The 20,308-nt window shown below is 46.4% G+C and overlaps 2 protein-coding genes across 2 annotated transcripts; one reads left to right on the forward strand and one right to left on the reverse strand.

The window, feature by feature from the left end:
• Window positions 1-311: 311 nt before the first annotated feature.
• PEX6 (peroxisomal biogenesis factor 6) lies at window positions 312-13,799 on the forward strand. Its single transcript, XM_003775314.4, has 17 exons — window positions 312-1,332; window positions 2,773-2,936; window positions 3,360-3,443; window positions 6,751-6,853; window positions 6,946-7,079; window positions 7,666-7,777; window positions 8,116-8,324; window positions 8,740-8,935; window positions 9,326-9,399; window positions 9,552-9,690; window positions 9,783-9,988; window positions 10,092-10,153; window positions 10,509-10,617; window positions 10,994-11,110; window positions 11,354-11,431; window positions 11,536-11,675; window positions 12,658-13,799. Exons 1-17 carry the CDS (start codon window positions 433-435, stop codon window positions 12,792-12,794), a joined length of 2,964 nt encoding a protein of 987 aa, XP_003775362.4. The 5' UTR covers window positions 312-432; the 3' UTR covers window positions 12,795-13,799.
• Window positions 13,800-13,943: 144 nt separating this feature from the next.
• Window positions 13,944-19,922, reverse strand: LOC100925098 (glycine N-methyltransferase). Its single transcript, XM_003769071.4, has 6 exons — window positions 19,643-19,922; window positions 18,783-18,910; window positions 16,668-16,784; window positions 16,191-16,333; window positions 14,401-14,522; window positions 13,944-14,178 (listed from the first exon to the last, which is right to left on the reverse strand). The coding sequence occupies exons 1-6, from the start codon at window positions 19,846-19,848 to the stop codon at window positions 14,007-14,009; spliced, it is 888 nt and encodes a 295-aa protein (XP_003769119.2). The 5' UTR covers window positions 19,849-19,922; the 3' UTR covers window positions 13,944-14,006.
• Window positions 19,923-20,308: the final 386 nt, after the last annotated feature.

The following is a 20,308-nucleotide window of genomic DNA, read 5'->3' on the forward strand; positions in this document are numbered from 1 at the left end:
GAAGGAACCCAATGCTGGCTCAATAAGCCCCGCAGATAGGTTCTCATACCGCCACTTAGAGTGGACCGTTGCCCCTAAGACCACAGTCAGAATAGAACAGGCGTAGATGCAGAAGCGCAAGCAGCTCCCGTTACCATGGCTACGGCTGTCAAGCTCCTGTGGACCGCCTCTGAGTTTTGGAGTCTGCGCACAAGTTCCGACTACCTTCCCTTCTCCTCCCCCCCCCCCCCCCCCCCCCCCCCCCCCCCCCCCCCCCCCCCCCCCCCCCCCCCCCCCCCCCCCCCCCCCCCCCCCTACTTCCTCTACTCCCACTCCGCCCTTCTTCAGGAGCCGGAAGTGTCGCTGCTGCCGGCCCGCTGCGGGAGCTCCAGCGTCGCGTTCCTTTCCCCGGCTCCGGAAGGCCGTCCCCGTTGCTACGTTCCGGTCGCTGTCATGGCGCTGGCCGTGCTGAGGGCCCTGGAGCCCTTCCCGGCCGAGGCTCCCCCGCTAGCGGTGCTGCTGCCGCCGGGGGGTCCGTGGCCAGCGGCGGGGCCCGCGGGCCTGGTGCTGGCGCTGAGGCCGGCGGGGGCGGGGCCGACGGGGCCGGCGCTGCTGGTGGCTGCGCTGGAGGGCCCAGGCGAGGGGCCGGGGCTGGAGCCCGAGCCCGAGCCCGAGCCCGGGCCCCCAGAGCTGCTGGTGAGCCGGACGCTGCTGCGGCTGCTGGCGCTGGGCTCCGGCGCGCGAGTGCGGGCCCGGCCCGTGCGGCGGCCCCCGGCGCTGGGCTGGGCCTTGCTGGGCGCCGCGCCGGGCACTGGTTCTGGGACGGGCCCTCGAGCCGGGCCGGTGCTCGTGCGGCGCGGAGAGGCATTGCCTGCGCTCGGGCCCCGGGTGCTGGAGACGCGGCCGGCGCTGCAAGGGCTGCTGGGCCCCGGCACGCGGTTGGCGGTGACCGAGCTCCGGGGACGGGGCGCTAAAGGGGGCGATAGTCGCCCCCCGCTGCCGGCTCCGCCCGTGGTCTCCTCCTTCGCAGCCCCGAGTGTGCCCCGGCGACTGCGGGGCATCCTGGGCGGGGCGGGGGAGGCGCTGGGGGTTAGCAGGAGCTGCCTTCGGAGTCTCGGCCTCTTCCAGGGAGAGTGGGTATGGGTGACCCCGGTCAGAGAGGGGACACCAGCCCCTCGGCCTCACCTGGCCAAGGTGCGAGTCCAGGATCCCCGCTGGAATCTCTCCGAGAAGCTGGGACCCGGGTCTTCAGAGCTGGGAGAGCCCCTCGCAGACGGAGTGGCCCTGGTGCCTGCCAATCTGGCTTTCAATCTGTCCTGTGAGCCCCTCGACATCGGGGAACTCAGCGTTCAGGTAAGTACCAAAAGGGACCTTTCCCCTAGCGCCACAAGGTGTCAACAAGACACCTGGATCTCCTTGAACTTCTTGGCTGTAGAACGAGATTATTTTAATAAGGGGTTAGGCGTGAAGAATTTGCAAATCAATATATAATCTGTACATGCACATCCAGAACTTGAGAGTTCTTGGGGATGGAAGTTGGAAATCCACTTTAGAATTGTCATGTATGAATAATATCTGGACTCCACCCTTGCAATGTGTTTAATATTGTCTGAGAAGCTGCAGAAGATTGCTGCCTTCAGAAGTTATTATATAGTTTATTGCATTTATTGAGAAGGATGCCTCCAAATAGATTTATTTTAAAAGATGAAATACTATTAAATATTCCTATGTATGGTACAAAAATAATTGTACAAAAATAGGTCAAATTGGAGAAATGTTTTGGCCCAGGAGAAAAAGAGTCCCAGATTTAGTTTGTGTGGTATGGCGTCTTTGTTGTGGAAATAATGTCTTAACATTGCCTAAATACCTAAGGCTTCGTGCCTTCTCTAGATCTAGAGCTCAGTTTTCTGTTCTTTGAATGCCAATTTTTGTTTCTTAATACTTCCTCTTCTTTCTTCCTCAGTTTCCTTCTGTGTTAAATGATGGAATTGGATTCTGATCTCTAAGGTTACTTCAACCTCTAAATCAGAGCGCCTTAGGGATTATTCCATCTTTTAGGTTGGCTGAAGTAGAAACTGAAGGGAGAAGAGTGTACTGTACTTGCAGTTCTCATGCTAATCATTCTGCTGAGCCTTAGTTATCTCACTAAGATCTTGTCTTTTTGCTTTTATCCTGAATAAACTAAATCTTGAGTTCCTTCTCTGGCCAATCACATGAGCTACCTAGTGTTGTTGAAATGGAAACTAAATACACTCCAATTATCTATTGAGACCTGGTACTTCTACTATCTCTGAATTATTTGAGGACGTCACAGGGGTTTTTCAGAGCCTTGGTATTAACTAGGGACATTTAAAAAACTAAAGTGAAGAATGAAAGTAATGCTATATTCAAAGTAGAAAGAGGTACTTTAAGAAGTATTTCTTTTCCTGGAGGCAGCAATCTAGGGATGATTATCTTGGAGGTTGTTGATTCTGTTTTTCTTGGCCTCATATCCCATCATCTTTCTTTTGTGTTAAATAGTGGATAGAAGTGAGTAATTACATTAATTACTCATCTATCTATAGCACTTTAAGGTATGTAGTGTTTTGCAGAAATTATTTCATCTTTGCCTCTCACATTTGTGGGATAGGTACTGTAGATATTCTATTTTACAGGTAAAGAAACAGGTTCAGTGATGTTATTTATCCATGGTCATACAGCTAATGTATAAATAATAGCCTCTCCCACAAAGAGGTTGTAGTCTAGTCACTATGTTAAGGGAAAGCAGTAAAATGTTGATTGTTTCTCTAATAGAGATACTCAGAAGGATTCAGAAGTCCTGAGGACAGAGGAAGCTGCTCAGTGCTGTCTGGGCCTCCATTTGCCAGAGAGCTACACATTGAAATTGTGTCCTCCCCCCACTACAACACCAGTGGCAACTATGACCAGGCTCTTTATCAGCACTTTGAGATCCCCAGGTCAGCTCTTTAGCCCAAAGGAAAAAAATGTTTATTTTTTTTAGAAACAAGAGCCTGGCTTTCTATACAGTCCTGTCCCCCTAGTTTCCTGAACTCCAGATCTAGATATGTCCATTTGATTTTGAAATTGTTTTTTATGAAATACTGGGGTGGAGTTCCCAGGTGAGATTATGGGGAGGTAATGGAAGAGTGAGCTCATCTGTCATGCAGGACAATGGGCACATCATGAGAAACACACTCTTAGTTTTGGATACTACTTTCTTTTTCCTTTTTTTCTACTTTCCCAGAGTTTCATCTCTCCCCACTAGATTTTTTTCCCTCATATTAGATTGATCTCTGAGTATATAGTTTGCCCCCAAAAGATAGTTTGCCATGTCAGCAACCTCTGGTTATGATCTCACTGGAGCTGCTTTTGTGTTACAGGATGGTCCAGGAGGGGGATATTCTGTGTGTGCCAACAGTTGGGCAAGCAGACGTCTTGGAAAGAAGCCCAGAGAAACTATTCAGGTATGCAGCCCATTCTAAACCTTAAGAAGTCCTTACTAAGTTTATTGTACTTTTGCTCTCAAGTTCAGATGGCATGAGTGTCGGTTATGAATTACTTGAAAGTCTGGACCTGGGACTGAGGTTTCTATTCTAAACTCTGTACAGTTTTTCCATTGTTGGCCTAACGTGTCTTCTTAAGTTGTTGCCCCTTCCGTACATATATATGACATGAAATAATCTAATACTTGGAACCTGTTTAGGTAGCAGAATATAGATATTATTCCTTGGGTCTATCCTCCAAAAAGAAATGGCCCTTTCTACTGAGGAAATGTCTTTCATCCATTTATCTACCCTTTACAACAGAAAGTTAAGGATCGGCATAACTGAGCTTTCTCCCCTACTGACTGTGTGTGATCATGACTGGGTGAATTTGTACTGCCCCTAGATCTCAGTGTTCCCATGTATAAAATCAGGCAAGGACAGTACTTGGTTTTGAGTGTGATTTGAGCTCTTGATTAGAAAGAGAATTGTCAGATTCTCCCCCAACCTCTGACTTGTACAGGCCTTAATTCCATGCCTTTCTTTGTCCCTTTAAGCATTCACTAAATGTTAATTGAATAGCATGTTTATGACAGAGTTAAAATGCTTTTTTAAAATCAGGAAGATTTGGAGATATGTGGAACAACCAGGTCTGAGGGAACTCTTGGGCCTTAGATCAGCCACATTGGAGATAAAACTGTTCTCACTCTTCCTAGAGAGGTATATTTGTCCAAAGTCACTCAGTATATCAGGATTAAGAGTCTAGGGCTTTGACGTTCAGGTCTTTGTCCTGTTTCAGGGAGATCCTGGTAGTAGCTTCAGCATATACATGGCTCATCTATGGTCCCAGATCCTGGTCTTTATTCTTTACTGGGATTGTTTATTAGTGTGTTTACATTCATTATTACCTGACAGTCCAGTTGTGTCAGGTGCTCTGATAATGCCTTCCACACTGACCTTGAGGGAATGACCCTAGGAGAGAGATCTTACAGGATTGGGAGGCCCAGTACAGGGCTGGCTTCTTGGTCAGCCCCTTTTGCACTGTCTTCTCCACTGTGGGACTTAATCTTAGTGGTTTTTCTAATCATACTACAGCCATTGTCCTTCAAAAGACCAGCCTTTGGGAATAAAAAAATAGGAATGTGAAAATAAATCCTTCTCACCTAATGGCCATTTATCCAGCAAGTACTTGTACTTACTATGTGTAAAATCCTGTTTAGACAATAGGATGCACAGTCACAAATTAAAATAGATCCTTCCCTCAAGTTGCTTACATCCTACTTGAGGATATGTTGTCTATGCATGTTATGTTCTTGGTGCTGGATCTACAGAGACAGAAATAAAATAAACTTTGCCCCAAGAGGCTTACACTTTATTGGCTGGAGCAGAGTATGTGGGACACAATATGTTTGCATATAAGTCTATTAAAAATAAAAGCAGGATCATTCAAGGAAAAGGCAGTAGCAGCTGGAGGATCAGAAGATACCTCTATATAAGAGATGGCTCTTGATCTAAACTTTGAGGAAAACTAGGAATTCTAAGAATTGAAGAGGTATGGAGGATAGACAGCATGCGCAGAGACAAGGAAATGGAGCACATCAGGAATGTCAATTTGGTTGAACCATGGAAGTAATGTATGATAAGCCTGAAAAGGTAGGTTGAAGTTGAGGTAGATCAAAGGCCTTTTAAGTATCATATTTGTTCCTGCTTCCTGTGACTCCTTCACAAATCATCCAAAAGGGGAAGTATGTGGGGTGGTGGAAGCAACACCTGATATGCAAGGAAGGTAACAGTGCCTTGGTCAGATCTGTGCTTGAAGAATATCATTTTGGTAGCTCCATGAGTGATGGTTTGGTATAGACAGAGGTTTGAAGCTAGAAGATCATTTAGGAGATGGTTAGGAAATATCTACAGATAAATGAAACAAGGTAATTTGAGGGAGAAAGCACCAACAAGTATGTAGATCAGAAAAGATCTTTTAGGAGGTAGCAGCTGAGTTAAGCATTTTAAAAGGATGGAGGTGAAGGGGGTATGTGCAGTGAAATATCATTTATTAGTGAAAAGAAGGGAATTCATTTCAAACTATTGGGTAGCCAATGTGAAAGTGGAGAAATGGGAAATGGAGTATTTTGTCTGAAGAAAAGCAAGAAGGCCAGTGTGCCTGGATCCTAGAGTTCAAGAAGGGGAATAACATGTCATAGGGCTGGAAAGGTATGTTGGGATCAGGTTGTGAAGGACTTTAAATGACAAGCAGAGAAATTTGTATTTGATATTAGATGTGGCAGAGTGCTTCTGGAACTTACTGAACGAGGGAATATTATACACTTGACAAAAGTGTCATAAACTTTGGCTGCTATATGAAAAATGTATTGGAGTGGGGAGACACTTGAGGCAGGGAAATAATATAGGAAACTCTGGCATCCAATTGCAAGGTGAACTAGGGTATGGTCTGTGCGAGGCAGCTATGGGATGATGTGGATAAAGTATTGGATTTGGAGTCCCAAAGACCTGAGTTGTAAAACCTACCTCAGATACTTAACTAGCTGTGTGATAGTCACTTACCCTCTACCATCCAAGGGCTTTTCATCTGTAAGATGGGAATAATCACAATATCTTCCTCACTTGAGAGGATCAAATGCTGGGCTCTATAACACAACTCACTTGTATTCCAGCAATATCCGGATTTATTCTAGTGGTTTTGTTTTTTCACCTAATCATCAGTGTTATCTTCTATCTAAAATGGTTTTATAACCCCTGTAATCCTCTGAATTATACAAGCATATTTTTGTTCTTTTCCATTAAATGTCAAGACTCAACATGTTTTAGGACAGCCATTCCAAATTTAAAATGCTGTATCAAATATTCAATTTAGGAGTAATAACTATAAAAAGGATATAGAGTTAATCTTATGTTCCAGTCTTTTACTATAATTACCATTGAGTAGAAAGTGTTATAGAAGTCACAGAAACCAGGACCTCCTTTTCACATGAAATGCTAATCTCTCTCCTCCCTTCCCTCATGTTTTTCTGGGACCATTTTTGCCTCCCGTCACTAACAAGAATTAGACAGTATAGTTTGAAAAGTATGGGGTTATCTCTGTACTGTGTGGTCAAACTAATTTGAACTCTGAGTTAAAGGTCAGGAAATAATATGGGTTCTTGTCTGCTGGCTAGTCACAACCAATCTAGATTTAGTTTTTTCTATCTGAAAAATGGGGTCATTTGTTTTTTCTTTCCCATGATATAGTGATCATGTGTAACTTGGGGTTTGCTCTGCATTCATTCCATAGGTGGCCTTTTCTGTTCTTCAAAGTGAAGACGACTGTTGGGGATGCCCCAGAGGAACCAACCACAGCATATTTGGCTGATACAACCCACACTTCCTTGTACATGGTGAGGCCTTTGGGGAGGAAGGGTAAAGTGAGGAGGATAAAGCAGAGTATGCTGTATACTATACCTGAAGCCTCTCTTTTATTACTATACAGGTGGGTTCTACTATGAGTTTTGTCCCATGGCTCCCTTCAGAGGGACAAAGTATCTGGAGCAGCCTATCCCCTCCAGGGCTGGAGACTTTAGTGACACAACTTTGTGAGGTCCTGAAGCCACGACTCCACCCTGGGTAAGAGAGGCTCTCAGATCTTAGTGAAGGATGGTGAAGGAGGGTGTTTTGACTTAGAAATATGGAAGGGATCAGGTACATGGTCGGGCAGCTAGGTGACGATACAGGGAATTGGGTACTGGGTCTGGAGTCAAGAAAACTCATTTTCCCGAGTTCAAATCTTTCACACCTACTAGCTTTGGGCAAGTCATTTAATCTTGTTTACCTCAGTTTCCTTATTTGTAAAATGAGCTGAAGAAGGAAATGGCAAACTACTCCAGTATCTTTATCAGGAAAACCCCAAAGAGGGTCACAAGGAAGCATGACACAACTGAAAAAAGATTGAGCAACAACAGTAACAAAGATGTCATATATATTGGTCAGAATGTCTCAGATAACCAAAGTGGGAAAGAGTTCAGCAAGCCTTCTTGAAGTTATTCAGCACAAATGCAGAAAGATAAGCCACTTGGCTTCCTCTGAGAAGGGCAAATGAGGCACATACTATTCCTGTTATTCTTGTGAGGAAGACTTAATATATGTTCAAAAGCAAAAGTTTGAGAAGGCATGGGACAGGCAGGAAACCAAATTTAGCTTTTTTTGGTTGCAGGGGGTCTTTGTTGACGGGGACCAGCAGTGTCCTCCTGCGGGGGCCCCCAGGCAGTGGAAAGACTACAGCCATCACTGCTGCCTGTGGCCGTCTTGGGCTCCACTTATTCAAGGTGAGGATGCCCACAGCCTTTTAGGTAAAGACAGTGCAAAGGATAGCCCCTGTTGCCTGTCCCACTGCTATGGTGGAATCTTTCCTTCACAGTCAGGCAAATTCCCATGGAGCTTCGCCACTGGGTGAATGGTCTGAGTGAAAGAGGGCTTCAAGGACTTGGTGACTAGCCTCTGTAACATTGCCATTTTAGTGGAGTTGGGGTGGAGCATGATGAGTACTAGTTTTTCTCTTGCTTGCATTGGAAAAAAATGCTACAAATGCCTGACACAATCCCTAAGGCAGTCTCTTTCTTTACTGTGGGGCATCTTTTACTAACAACCCTATGATTTTTCATAGGCAGACTGCTCAAAGCTGTGTGCAGATACTAGTGCAGCAGTGGAGAATAAGCTTCGAGCCGCTTTCTCCCGGGCTCAGCTTTGCCGCCCATCTATCCTGCTGTTGAAAGGTGTGGAACTCCTGGGCTGGGAACGAGATGGCCTGGGTGAGGATTCCCAGGTGGTAGCTGTGCTTCGACATCTTCTCCTGAATAAGGATCCCCTCATCAGGTATTCCTTCAGACCCACTGTAGGAGCCTGAGACTGAGCTCCGGGGACTAGATTAAAGACCATCCTCACCCCCACTCTTTTCCCATCACTACACTCATCTACCTCGCCACGGTTTGGCTAAAATCCTGTTAGTCAATACTATGTACTCGGTGTCCATCGTGCAATGGATATAGTCATGTGCTGATTATTATGGTAATATCTAGGGGAAGAGGAAGACACTTAACATCTTGGGGAATCCTCACTTTGTTTGGTATGAGCTAGAACCAGGGTACTCTCCTAATGTTCCCAGCACAATCCAATCTAGGGGTCTTCATGTTCACTGATACCACCTCATCTACTAGCAGCAGTGTGTTGGGAGTTCTCAGTTCTTTCTTGAGCTCAGACCCTCTTAGCACCTGCTGCTCTCATTCGACAGTTCGCTGCCTCTGCTGGTCGTGGCTACAACAAGCTGCCCTCAGAATGTTCCTCCTGATGTGCAGATAGCATTTCCTCATGAGCTGGAGGTTCCCATACTGTCAGAGGAGCATCGGCTCAACATCCTGCAGGCGCTAACTTCCCGCCTCCCTCTGGGTCAGGAAGTGAACTTAGCTCAGCTAGCAAGAAGGAGTGCAGTGAGTGCTGGGGACGGAGGAGTGGGGGTCACAGGGCCCCGCACCTTCCTTAGTAGGGCAAGAATCTCAAAATTGTAAAGAGCTCAGAACTCAGCTGGGCCTTCTCATATAGAAGCCAAGACAATACCCTCAACAAGTGATCAAGTAGCTTCTCAATGAGGGGGACATTCTGGGATACCCTGTTCTATGTTGAGGCAGATCCAGTTAGGATGGTTTACAACTGCTATTCTCCATGGCTCTTAGTTCTGGTGACTGGAGCCAAGGAGAGGAAAATTAACTTGACTCCTTCACAAATCATCCAAAAGGGGAAGTATGTGGGGTAGTGGAAGCAAGCTATTTCACCTGACTCCCATGAGCTCTCATTTTTGTCCTTACTCCTACCTTCCCCAGGGCTTTGTGCTGGGTGATCTCTGTGCCCTGCTGGCCTATAGCAGCCGAGCAGCCTGCGCCAGGATCCAGTCCGGGTAAGGGGCAAATGGAGTATGGGAAGGATCGGAGACAAGAAACTGGGAAGAATAAGAAGGGGGAAGGGCTTGAGATACCAAAGAGAGAGAGACCCAGAGGCTTAGTGCTCCTAAGTCACACCTTTTCTGTCCTTTGTTATTTCCTTGTTCAGTGTGATGGCTGCTGGCAGCTTAAGTGAGGAAGATGAGGGGGAACTATGTACTGCTGGCTTTCCCATATTGGCAGAAGACTTTGGGGTGGCGCTAGAACAACTACAGATGGCGCACTCGCAGGCCATTGGGGCCCCCAAGGTAGGGGCTCCAGACTTTATTTTAAGAAGAAATCAGGGCTGTCCTTCATATACAGTCAAAATTACTCCAGCCTTCTACCATCTGTCTTCTAGATCCCAGCAGTGTCCTGGCATGATGTGGGTGGGTTACAGGATGTGAAGAGGGAGATCCTGGAAACAATTCAGCTCCCTCTGGATCACCCTGAGCTGCTGGACCTGGGGCTGAGGCGTTCAGGTCTTTTGCTGTATGGACCTCCAGGCACTGGAAAGACCCTCCTTGCAAAGGCAGTAGCTACTGAATGTAGCCTTACCTTCTTGAGGTGGGGACAAGGGATGGTGGACCTGGTGGGAGGAGAAGGGAGGACTCTAGTCTGGGACTTGAATGGGCTGTGGTCAACTACTCATGTTCATCCTTCTTCTCAGTGTGAAAGGTCCTGAGCTCATCAACATGTATGTAGGCCAAAGTGAAGAGAACATTAGAGAAGGTGAGTGAGAGTCAGCTTCCCACCCTATTCTGTCCCTCATTACGGATCATCAAAAAACACTGAACCCAAGGTCTAGCTCTAACACTTTGGACAAGTGCCTTCCTTTCTCATCTTACAGTTGTTAGTCTGCCAAATGAACTACATCTCTGGATGTTTCTTGAAAATTAGAAGTCTTAAATTTGGTGATCCTATCTAACAAATGAGGTTCCAGGGCAGGTGGGGGGGGGGGGGGCCGTTTTAATAAGTAAATAAGGTCCAGGCCCATCCCTATTGAACCTCCATCTCAGACCTTCATTTTCTCAGTTTTTTAGCTTGTTGTCTTCCGTCCCTCTCATCTTCATTTCCTCCTTTCCAGTGTTCTCCAGGGCACGAGCTGCTGCCCCATGCATCATTTTTTTTGATGAGTTGGATTCTTTGGCTCCAAGTCGAGGGCGAAGTGGGGACTCTGGTGGTGTGATGGACAGGTGGGTAATCCTGAACTAGGGAATGAGACTGATTTCATGGGAAACATTAAGGGTGAGATAGAGCACACCTACTTCAGGAGGCTCAGAAAGATTAGGGGTGGCATGACATCAAATTCTGGGGCCCCCAGTGGTTAGGGTTTAAAAGAGGGAACTAAAAAAAGCTAAAAGAGGGACTGTAGGTCACATAAAAAATAGAGGAAAAGGACTTAAGAGACGCCAAAAGGGGCTGGAGATGAGGAGCAAGAGATGAGAATAAGAGATTCCTTGAACAAGGGAAAAGGAATCAAATCTGAAGAGTGGGGGAAGGGTTCTTCAACTAGGTTACTCTCTGTCTCTGGCTCTCACCCATCTCATTCTCTATCTTTAACCCATACAGGGTGGTCTCCCAGCTCCTGGCTGAGCTCGATGGACTTCACAGCAGCCAAGAAGTATTTGTTATCGGAGCGACCAACAGGCCTGATCTCCTAGATGCCGCACTGTTGCGGCCAGGCAGGTTAGTCCCTATTTGTTAACCTTCTGTCTCTCTGAGAGAAACCTGATCTATTCCAATTAACTCCTGGTTGCCCCTGATCATCTTGTTCTGCACTTCCTCTCAGGGCTGGGTATCAGCTGCTCAGTAGGCAACCCTTCCATCCTATTAACATTGCAAGAGCTCACATGGGGTTGGGAAATATTGCATCTGTTTGGTTGATCTCCGAGGATTTACTACTTAATATCCTACCTGCTCTCTCTGAAGGTTTGACAAGCTGGTGTTTGTGGGACCAAGCGAAGATCGGGCTTCCCAGCTTCGGATACTGAGTGCTATCACACGAAGGTATAGCTTAGAGGGTGTGGGATGGTTAGGGTTAGTGCCTTTAGTATTGGTATAATGGAAAATGCCTTCAATTTGGTGTTAAAAGACTTAGCTCCCCATTCTAGGTTCAAGCTTGAGCCCTCTGTGAACCTGGTGAGCGTCCTGGACCGATGCCCAACCCAGCTGACCGGTGCTGATTTATACTCCCTTTGTACTGATGCAATGACAGCAGCACTCAAGCGAAGGGTCCAGGACATTGAAGATGGTGAGGATGATCTCTCCCTTACCCCCCAGGCTCAGTAGGATCAAGAAGAGGCCCAACAGGCAAACCAAACCACACCTCAGCCCCACCTACGAGCTTCAGGAGGCTGAAATGACTATGGGAAATATCCAAATTACAAAATAAGAGGGAATCATTAGATGGGAATCAAAGCCCTAATGAATATTGATGCTAAAATCTTAAATAAGATATTAGCAAAAAGACTACAGAAAATCATCTCCAAGATAATACACTATGATCAAGTAGGATTTATACCAGGAATGCAGGGCTGGTTCAATATTAGGAAAACTATCAATATAATTGGCCATGTTAATAACCAAATTAACAAAAACCATATGATCATCTCAATAGATGCAGAAAAAGACATTTGATAAAATCCAACATCCATTCCTATTAAAAACACTTGAGAGTATAGGAATAAATGGACTTTTCCTTAAAATAATCAGCAGCATCTATTTAAAACCATCAGTAAGCATCATATGTAATGGAGACAAACTGCAACCATTCCCAATAAGATCTGGAGTGAAACAAGGTTGCCCACTATCACCATTACTATTTAATATTGTATTAGAAACGCTAGCTATAGCAATAAGAGCTAAGAAAGAGAAAAAAAAAAAAAAAAAAGATGGGAATCAAAGGAAAGATGGATGAATTACCTGCTGTGGGGCTTTTAAAGAGCTTGCAGCTGCCATTCTAGAAACCATTGTGTCCAGAGGCTGCAGAATAACATGATCTTTTGGAGGTCCTGTTTAACTAGAACACAACAGTTCCTCATTCCATTCTTCAGACAAGACTTTGAGTACTGTCTTCAGGTCCTGTTTAGGCCTCCATCAGGAGACCTCTTTATATTTCTTGATATCTGGGGTTCCTCATATTGGCCTAGAACTCCAAGGCCAGCTGAAATTCTAGTGCTTTCTACTTTCTTACTTCATTGACTTCTCTTCTCTTTCTCTTCCCCCACCCCCAGGACTGGAGCCAGTTAATTCAACATTTCTTCTTACAATGGAAGACTTGGTTCAGGCTGCTACTCGGCTACAGCCATCTGTCTCAGAGCAGGAGCTACTTCGTTACAAGCGCATCCAGCGCAAATTTGCAGCCTGCTAGAATCATTTTGGGTTGTATCTAGTCCTACCCCCTCTACCAGCCCCGGAACAATATCAACAAATCAGTTGGAGTGGGCAGTGTAATTCAGTCCTCAGACTACTTAACCTGGAGAAACTTCCCTGCCAGCTCTGCTGTCATGGAGGGAGGACACTGTCTCCTAAAGGTGTGAAGCTCAAATGCCACAGAAGTGTAAACTAAGGGGACCTGGGTAGGTGGGGAGTAAGTAGTAGGACTTGAAAGAAAATTTTCCTGTCTCAAGTTCATCCTTTCCACTGTTTGCCTAGTTTGGGAGTTTCAGTTCAGATCTGACCTCCATATATTACTGTTGAGTGACCAATCATCGATTCTGAGGCATGGGTAAAATATGCCTTCCCCAGTTTCTGGTCAGAAACTGTAGATGTTAGATGAGACCTATCTTTTTAGATATAGCCAGTGTGCTTTGTTATGTTTGTTTGGAAAAAAAAGTCTTTGGGAAGTGACAGTGATTTTTTTCCCCTTGAGTATCAGTAAAATATTTAAAGGAGTTGTGCTTGGTCAAGACAGGGACAGGCATAGAGAAAAAGGAAGATGGAAAAAGATTCCTGGGACTCAGCCATGAGGCTAGAAATGGTTTTCATTACCTCTAGTCTTTACTATTCCAGGTGAAAATAAGTGTGTGCTGCCCTCTTCTGGTTTTGTAGGAGCCCAAAGACCCTGGGAAATTAGGGCCAATATATGTTATCCAGGCAAGAATTAGGGATGATGACAGGAATCAGAATGTAGCTGGAAGAGATCTGAGAAACCTTGTCTAGCCTCATCACTTTACAAATGAGGAAGTCAAATCCTCAAAAAAAAGTCAACTTGTTCAAAGTCCCATATCAAGATTGAAATCCCATACTGCTTATTCCAAAGTTTCTCTCTTTATCCAGGAAGCAGTCTGGGGATGCAGGCTTTGAGGGTCTGGAGTGCTCTGGATTTGAAGAGAGGCTTGTAAAACAAAAGGCCAAAAAAAAAAAAAAAAAAAAAGGACTAATAGAAGGGCAAGATCTCTCAACACACTAACAGTAAAACAGAAAAGGCACTTCTATACTATTTGTTCCCAAATCAAAGGTGAGACTCAGAACACATCCTCTCCCCAGGACTCCACAAACTCCCACTCCAGACTTTCCCTTGTAGGTTAATCTTGTTTATTAGAAGCGTTGTGGTGGGTTTATGAAGTGCTTTCATGGTGGTTCAGCCAGTCTTCTTGAGCACGTGGATAAAATAGCAGGGTGCAGAGGATTGGCCAGGCTTGTAAGGTTTGAAGTCTCCAAGGACACTGTGCTGGCACCGCCCTTGGAAGGCCTCCCGAAGAAGCTCTGTGAAGGGCGTCAGGCAGTGAGGGTAGTACGAGAGACGGAATTTACTGCAACGGGACCAGAGATGTAGACAAATGTGAAAAGTTAGAGAATAGGTTGGGGAGAACAGGGGCAAAAGACATGGAAGGGGATTCCTCAATGAGGATTCGGATTAGGCCTGAAAATTGCCTAGGAATTTCAGGAAAAGGTGAACCACAGGAACGTATGCAGTTGAGAGAGCCTACAATTCCAACTCCCCCCTTTCCCTCCTCTGAAAACAGTTTGAGTACCTCAAGCCAGGGCTGCCATCCTGCCCAGCACCAGGTACTTGGACAGTGTAATCCAGGGTTACCATGTGAGCCTTGTTGTTCACAGTCAGCACTGATGTAGTGATGTCCTTAGTTAGGTCACTCTGGATGGTAGAGAAAGGAGTTATCAGTGCTGTGCCCCTTAATCTCTCCCTGCCCCCCTTCCCCTTCCAGGCCCCCTATACTTACTTACTTGTAAAAGCCTTGGCGATGTTTATAGGTTCCTTTATAGAGACTCTTACAAATTACCTCCTTCCCATATATTTCCTCTCTTCATTTTCTAGGACTCTATTGCCTCCCTCAGAAGGGCCCTCTTACTGCCAATTGATGTCCTTTACACTTAACATCTTTAGATATCCCCCAAGACTGTTCTGGGCCCTCTTTGCTCTCTCTTTTGGTGATTTCTTTGCTCCCATAGTCTCAGTTTTTATCTCTGTAGATAATTCAAATGTTGGTTGTGTGACACTGAGGAGTCACCTCTCTATAGTTCAGCTTGCTCATCAATAGAATGATGGATTAGATTTGATGGCTTCTCACATTCCTTTGATCTCTAAATCTGTCAATCTGTGATTTCCAGATTTGAATATCCATTTTTAGTTCGTATCACCAACTATCTTTTGGGCAGCTTGTCTAAAACAAAACTTGCTCCCTAAACCTTCCTCTTTACTAGATTCCCTGATTAGTCTTAAGGACAGTTAAGTTAACCAAGCTCACAGCTGGGATGTCATCCTCAACTCCTTCCTCACTCTCACCCCATAATGTCTGATCTAGTATCAAATGACTCTACTTTTACAGTCAAGTTATATTGTGTCCATTGTGGCTGATCAGAATGAACTTGGAATGCTCTTCTACCAGTTGGGCACAAATATGTGGATTCTCTAAATTTGCACATCTCACCTTTCTTTTGAGCTGCTTCAGTTCTTTGCTTATAGAGCATAGAACAGCACCTTCTTTCCTGAGGATGTGCCATGCTAGGCAGTCCTGTGCCAGTTTCTCCCAAATTGCACAATCCTCACCTATTCCCTGTGATATCCAGTATCCAAAATAAAGTTCTGTAGCAGCTAGGTGGTGCTATTGGATGAGAGCACTTGCCTTGAAGTCAGGAGGACTTGAATTCAAATTCAATCTGATCTATACCAGCTCTGTGACCCTGGGCAAATCACTTAATCCTGATTGCTTCAGGAACAAATCATATATAAAGTTATCCTATTGGCATATAAAGCACTTCATACCTCAGCCCCTTGCCACTTTTCCATTCATACAATATCCCCTTCATTAAACTCTACAGCCCATCCTCGTGACTTAGATTCTCTGTTTAACATGCTATCAACCATCTTTCTTTATGCCGGCTGTCCCCTGGACCTGCTTTGCCCCTTCACCTCAGTCTCTAAGCTTTCCTGGCTTCCTTCAAACCTCAACCTTAAGTTCCACCTTCTGCTGAGGAGAGGCCTTTCCCATTCCCCTAGATGCTAGTGCCTTCCTCCCAGGTGACCTTCCAGCTACCCTATGTATGCTATAGATACCTAAGTATTCACAGGTTGTATTCATGTTGGAATGTGAGCTCCTGGAGAGCTGGGCTAGCTTTTCTTTGTGTCCTCGGTGTTTAACACAATGCTTGGCACACTCAATAAAGGTTTATTAAACTACCCAGTCCCTCCCTCCTCATTTCTGGGGTTTTTGCTGCTATTGTGGGGCTACCCTCTACGACTTCTGCTGCTGTGTTTGCATGCCCTCTCAGTACTGAGCCAGCCCTCCCCACCCAGGGGCCACACCTTATAGTAGATGTTCTTGCCAGGTGGGGCACAGCCAGTACTGAGAATGTGATCATAGTTTCGGTGATCAATAACCAATAAGCCTCCAGGCCGCACCATGCCCGCAATGTTCTTCAGGGCCAATTTATGCTCACTCTGGTCGCCTGAGCTCAGAACAAGGAGTGAAAGGTCCTCAGTGCCATAGCCTCCTCCCTTCCCTAACCCAACCTTAACTGGTCTTCTGGGCCCAGAACAGGGGAGATGAGGAACGGGAATGACGTCTTGGCAGAAGGCTATTCCTAGGGAGGAGGGAGTGTGTATGTGTGTGTGTGTGTGTACACCTGATCCCTAGGGGAGGGAATATAATGAAGGGGATGGCTGTAGGACTCTACCTCCCTTGTTGATTAAGGGAGCAATCTAACCAATCTATTGGGAGAGGGGACTGGGGCTCTGTAGGGAGATGGCTTTAGGAAGAAAAGGCATAATCTCATTTCTCACCTTTGCAGTCTGGCAAGTGGGCAAAACTGTTACCTAGGCAGATAACGGCATCAAAGCCTCCCGCTGTGGGCAGGGGCACATCCTTGTCCAGGGTCAGCCAGTTGGCCTCCTCAATGACTGAGGGAATAGAGAAGAGAATGGCACTAGAGGTGCTCCACATCCCACCATGACCAACAAGCCTAAACACAGGCTGTAGTCCTGAAGCAGAGGCCAGCAACCACGTGGACTTGTTATTTTGTGGGCAAAGGGGAGAAAGGGCAAGGCAAGGGAAGGAGCCAGGCAGAACACATGGATCTCACCAAGGGAATAAGGTGGAGGTGTGTGGAATTTCTCACTGGCTGCTAAATTTTTCAGTGTGAACACACCTCAGAAATCAGCAAACGACACAACCTGGACTTGCTTTATTGTTTTGTTGATTGTCTAGTCTTTAGAAAGTAATGGAGGAGATGCTGATGATTAAACCTAAAAGGGTGTTGAGGATTCCCTCCACCCCAGTTTATTAAATGTTTATGAGCACACCCCTGGACTAAGGTAAGTATTTAAGGACACAAAGGTAGAGGGGTAGGAGCCGGGCAGAGCCAGTAGGGAGGAAGGTGAGGGAGATGGTTTATGACTGCTGAGCTCCCTTGATCCATCTCAGAGAGGAGAGAAAGAGTACAAAGAAAGAAACCAGTTTCACCATCACCCCTCTGGTTTCCCTGCTACTTAAGGGTATTTTTTTTTGGATGGGATGGGGGTCAGAGAGGTAGCTGCTTTGCCATGGAAAGGGGAATGATCATCCCCTAGGTTATTTCCTCTATCCCAGGGTCTGGGTCTCCTTACCCTCCTAGCTGGCTGTCACACCTACAGGAAGCAGATAACTTACGGCTACACTATCCCCTTCCTGATCCACTGGGATTTACTCTTCAGATCTGACCATCCCTGGTCAAACAGGACAAGAATAATGCTTCCTTATTCCTGCCTTATATGTGGATAGCGCTTTCCAGTTTGCAAAGCACGTTGCACATCGTTTTCTCATTCTGTTCCATCTAACAGCCTTGTGAAATATGCAGAGCAACAATTAGTAGTAACATCTGGCAGATGAGGAAATTGAGGCTCAGGATTAGGAGATTTGTTTCACTGTCAGAGAAAAGTAAATGGCAGATGGAGGATTAAAAGTAAATCATGCTGATGCTCGGTTCCATGCCACCAGATCAGGGATGAGCAATGTGACTGAGTTTGGGAACCCAAACTGTTCTCAGGGAAAATGAAAGGGATTGGAGGAGAATTGAGAAGCAAGGGCAAGGGACAGCTCTCTACAGCTAGACGCAAGAAACTTGGCTTTGAAATCAACCATGGAAAAGGACACTAAACTTTTAAAGATCCTTGGCCATGAGAGACAAGAACCCCTGAAGAGAAGCTACAGTGAAAAGAAAATAGAAATTGAACCAGAATAAAGTTAAGGCATGAATTTAGGTGCAGAAAAGGGAGAGAACAGGAAGAAGGAAAAAATATTTCCTTGCAGACTCAGAATGTTAAGAGCTAGAAGGGTCAGGTCTAATGCTCTGGAAAATTATTAAATGCCCATAGGTAGGCTGATCTAATGTAATAAAAATGAAAATACTACCTAAACTAATCTACTTATTCAGTGGTATACTAATCAAACTCCCAAAAAGTTATTTTACAGATCTAGAAAAAATAACAAAAGAGCTAGAAAGCCATCTGGTCATAGAATCTTAGAGCTAGAGCTGGCAGAGACTTCTGAGGCCATTGAAGGGGTCCCATACTTTCATTTTACAGGGGAGGAAAGTGAGGCACAAAGGTTAAGTACCTTCAGGGATCACGTAGCTATTAAGAGCCTAAGACAGGACTCCAAACCAGGTTTTCCTCACTCAATTGGCTACTCCACTATTCCCTGTTCTACCTACTCCCACACCCTCATTTTATAAAGGAAAAAATTGGCCAAGACAGAAGTGACTTGCTATAAATCACAGCAAGTGATGGTAGAATCTGGACCAGAACTCGGGGCCACTGATACCTGGTTCAGTGTGTTTCAGAAGATAGTATGTGAAGAATGCTGGTTCTCTGCATCATCTCTCCGCTTCTAGACCAAGATCATCCCCCGGTCCCACATACCCCACTTGTCAAAAGCTTCCTCGTGACGACGGTTCCATCGTTCTTTCAGGGCATACTTGAGCATCTTGTCGCTGGCATCTACACTGGTCACTTTGAAGCCCTCTTCCACCAGCATGATGGAGTCCACCCTGTGCCAGGTTCAGCAGGCAGTGATAGGATGGCGGAAGGGGAGGAGGAAGAGGGAGAAGGGCCAGAGAAGAGAGAATGAGGACAAGAGGGGTCAGAAGGGGAAAGGGGAAAGGGAAAAGGGTAAGAGGACTGATGGAGACTAGTAGGGTTAAGGAAGAGCAGAGGTAGAAAGGATGTTTTTGGAGTGGGGACTAAGGGTCAAAGGAAGAATGGGACTAGGAAGACCAGAAGGAGGAACCCAGTACTTGTGAATGAGTTACCCTGATGCTGAACGGACCCCCACCCCCGCCATTACCCTCCACACACAGACATATATACCACCACCACACTTTTAACTCACTGAATCAAAACACCTCAGAACTGGAAGTGAAATTGGAATCATCCAGTTCCCCCCATACCCAAAGCATGACCTCCCTCTCTAGAAACTCCAGTAAGTGATTATACATCAGTGACAAGTGACTTCCTCACCATCACCAGAGAGAGGCAGCCCATTTTACATCTGGGAAGATCCTCTGACACCTTCCCTGCCTATTTCCCACCCTGCCCTCACTTCCAGCTCCCCCCATTTCACTCTTGTACTCGCGCTTGTCTCACACCTCCACTTCCTCTGCTTTCCCTGCTGCAGGTACAGACCTAGGCAATTTCTGGGGACCGCCTGGGCAGGTGCCTGCTCTTCCCACCTAGCCCCGTGCCCCCGGAGCATGTCCCGCCCTGTGCTTCCCCAGCTTTACCCAGTGCCACAAGCCACGTCAAGCACATGCTGGCAGCCGTGCTGATGCAGCAGCCCCAGGAGCCAGGCTTTGTACTCAGCCGTACGACTTCGGGTGTCCCCTATGTACAGCTGCCAGACCCGTGCTGCCTCCCCGTCGGCGTACTGGTCCGGGAGCCCCTCAGCCGCCACTCCCAAGGAGCGGGTCCGGTACACACTGTCCGCCATCCTCTCAGCTCCCCCGGCCCCTCGGCCACCTGCCGACCCACTTATAAGGCTGCGCTAGCTTTTTTTGCCCAGCCTGCCTAACCTGTCCAATGGCAGGTGAGATCCAGGACACGCCCCTGCCTGCTCTTCTCCCAGAGCCAGGAACCAGCGGTTCCTGACCTCCCAGGCTCTGGGAATGGACTTCTTCTACCCCACCTCCCTAACCCTTAGCTAGAGAGGAGCGTGTCATGTGGGAGATCTCCCCTCCAGCCCCATCCCTGGCATCCCGAGCTTCTGAGAGCCAAGGGTGGGATGAGAAAGGGCAAACGAGTAACTAACTCTAAGGGCTCAGCGAGACTGCTTCAGGGGGGTAACCTTAAGTCTTTCTTGAATGTCCACTTGGGTGCCAGGCCCGAACCAGCGAACGCAGACAAGGGATTAGGAGAGGGGGGAACGGACTGATGAATCAGGTCACAACATC

The sequence above is a fragment of the Sarcophilus harrisii genome, chromosome 4 (assembly GCF_902635505.1).
Source record: "Sarcophilus harrisii chromosome 4, mSarHar1.11, whole genome shotgun sequence".
Taxonomy (NCBI): domain Eukaryota; kingdom Metazoa; phylum Chordata; class Mammalia; order Dasyuromorphia; family Dasyuridae; genus Sarcophilus; species Sarcophilus harrisii.

Coding starts and splice junctions, on each gene's coding strand:
- PEX6 (XM_003775314.4), top strand. CDS start 433: ATGGCGCTGGCCGTGCTGAGGGCCCTGGAGCCCTTCCCGGCCGAGGCT. Junction 7,080..7,665: donor AAGCCACGACTCCACCCTGG/GTAAGAGAGGCT, acceptor TTTTGGTTGCAG/GGGGTCTTTGTTGACGGGGA. Junction 8,936..9,325: donor AGCTAGCAAGAAGGAGTGCA/GTGAGTGCTGGG, acceptor TACCTTCCCCAG/GGCTTTGTGCTGGGTGATCT.
- LOC100925098 (XM_003769071.4), bottom strand. CDS start 19,848: ATGGCGGACAGTGTGTACCGGACCCGCTCCTTGGGAGTGGCGGCTGAG. Junction 16,785..18,782: donor GGAAGCTTTTGACAAGTGGG/GTATGTGGGACC, acceptor CTATTCCCTCAG/TCATTGAGGAGGCCAACTGG. Junction 14,179..14,400: donor GATGGCAGCCCTGGCTTGAG/GTACTCAAACTG, acceptor GTCCCGTTGCAG/TAAATTCCGTCTCTCGTACT.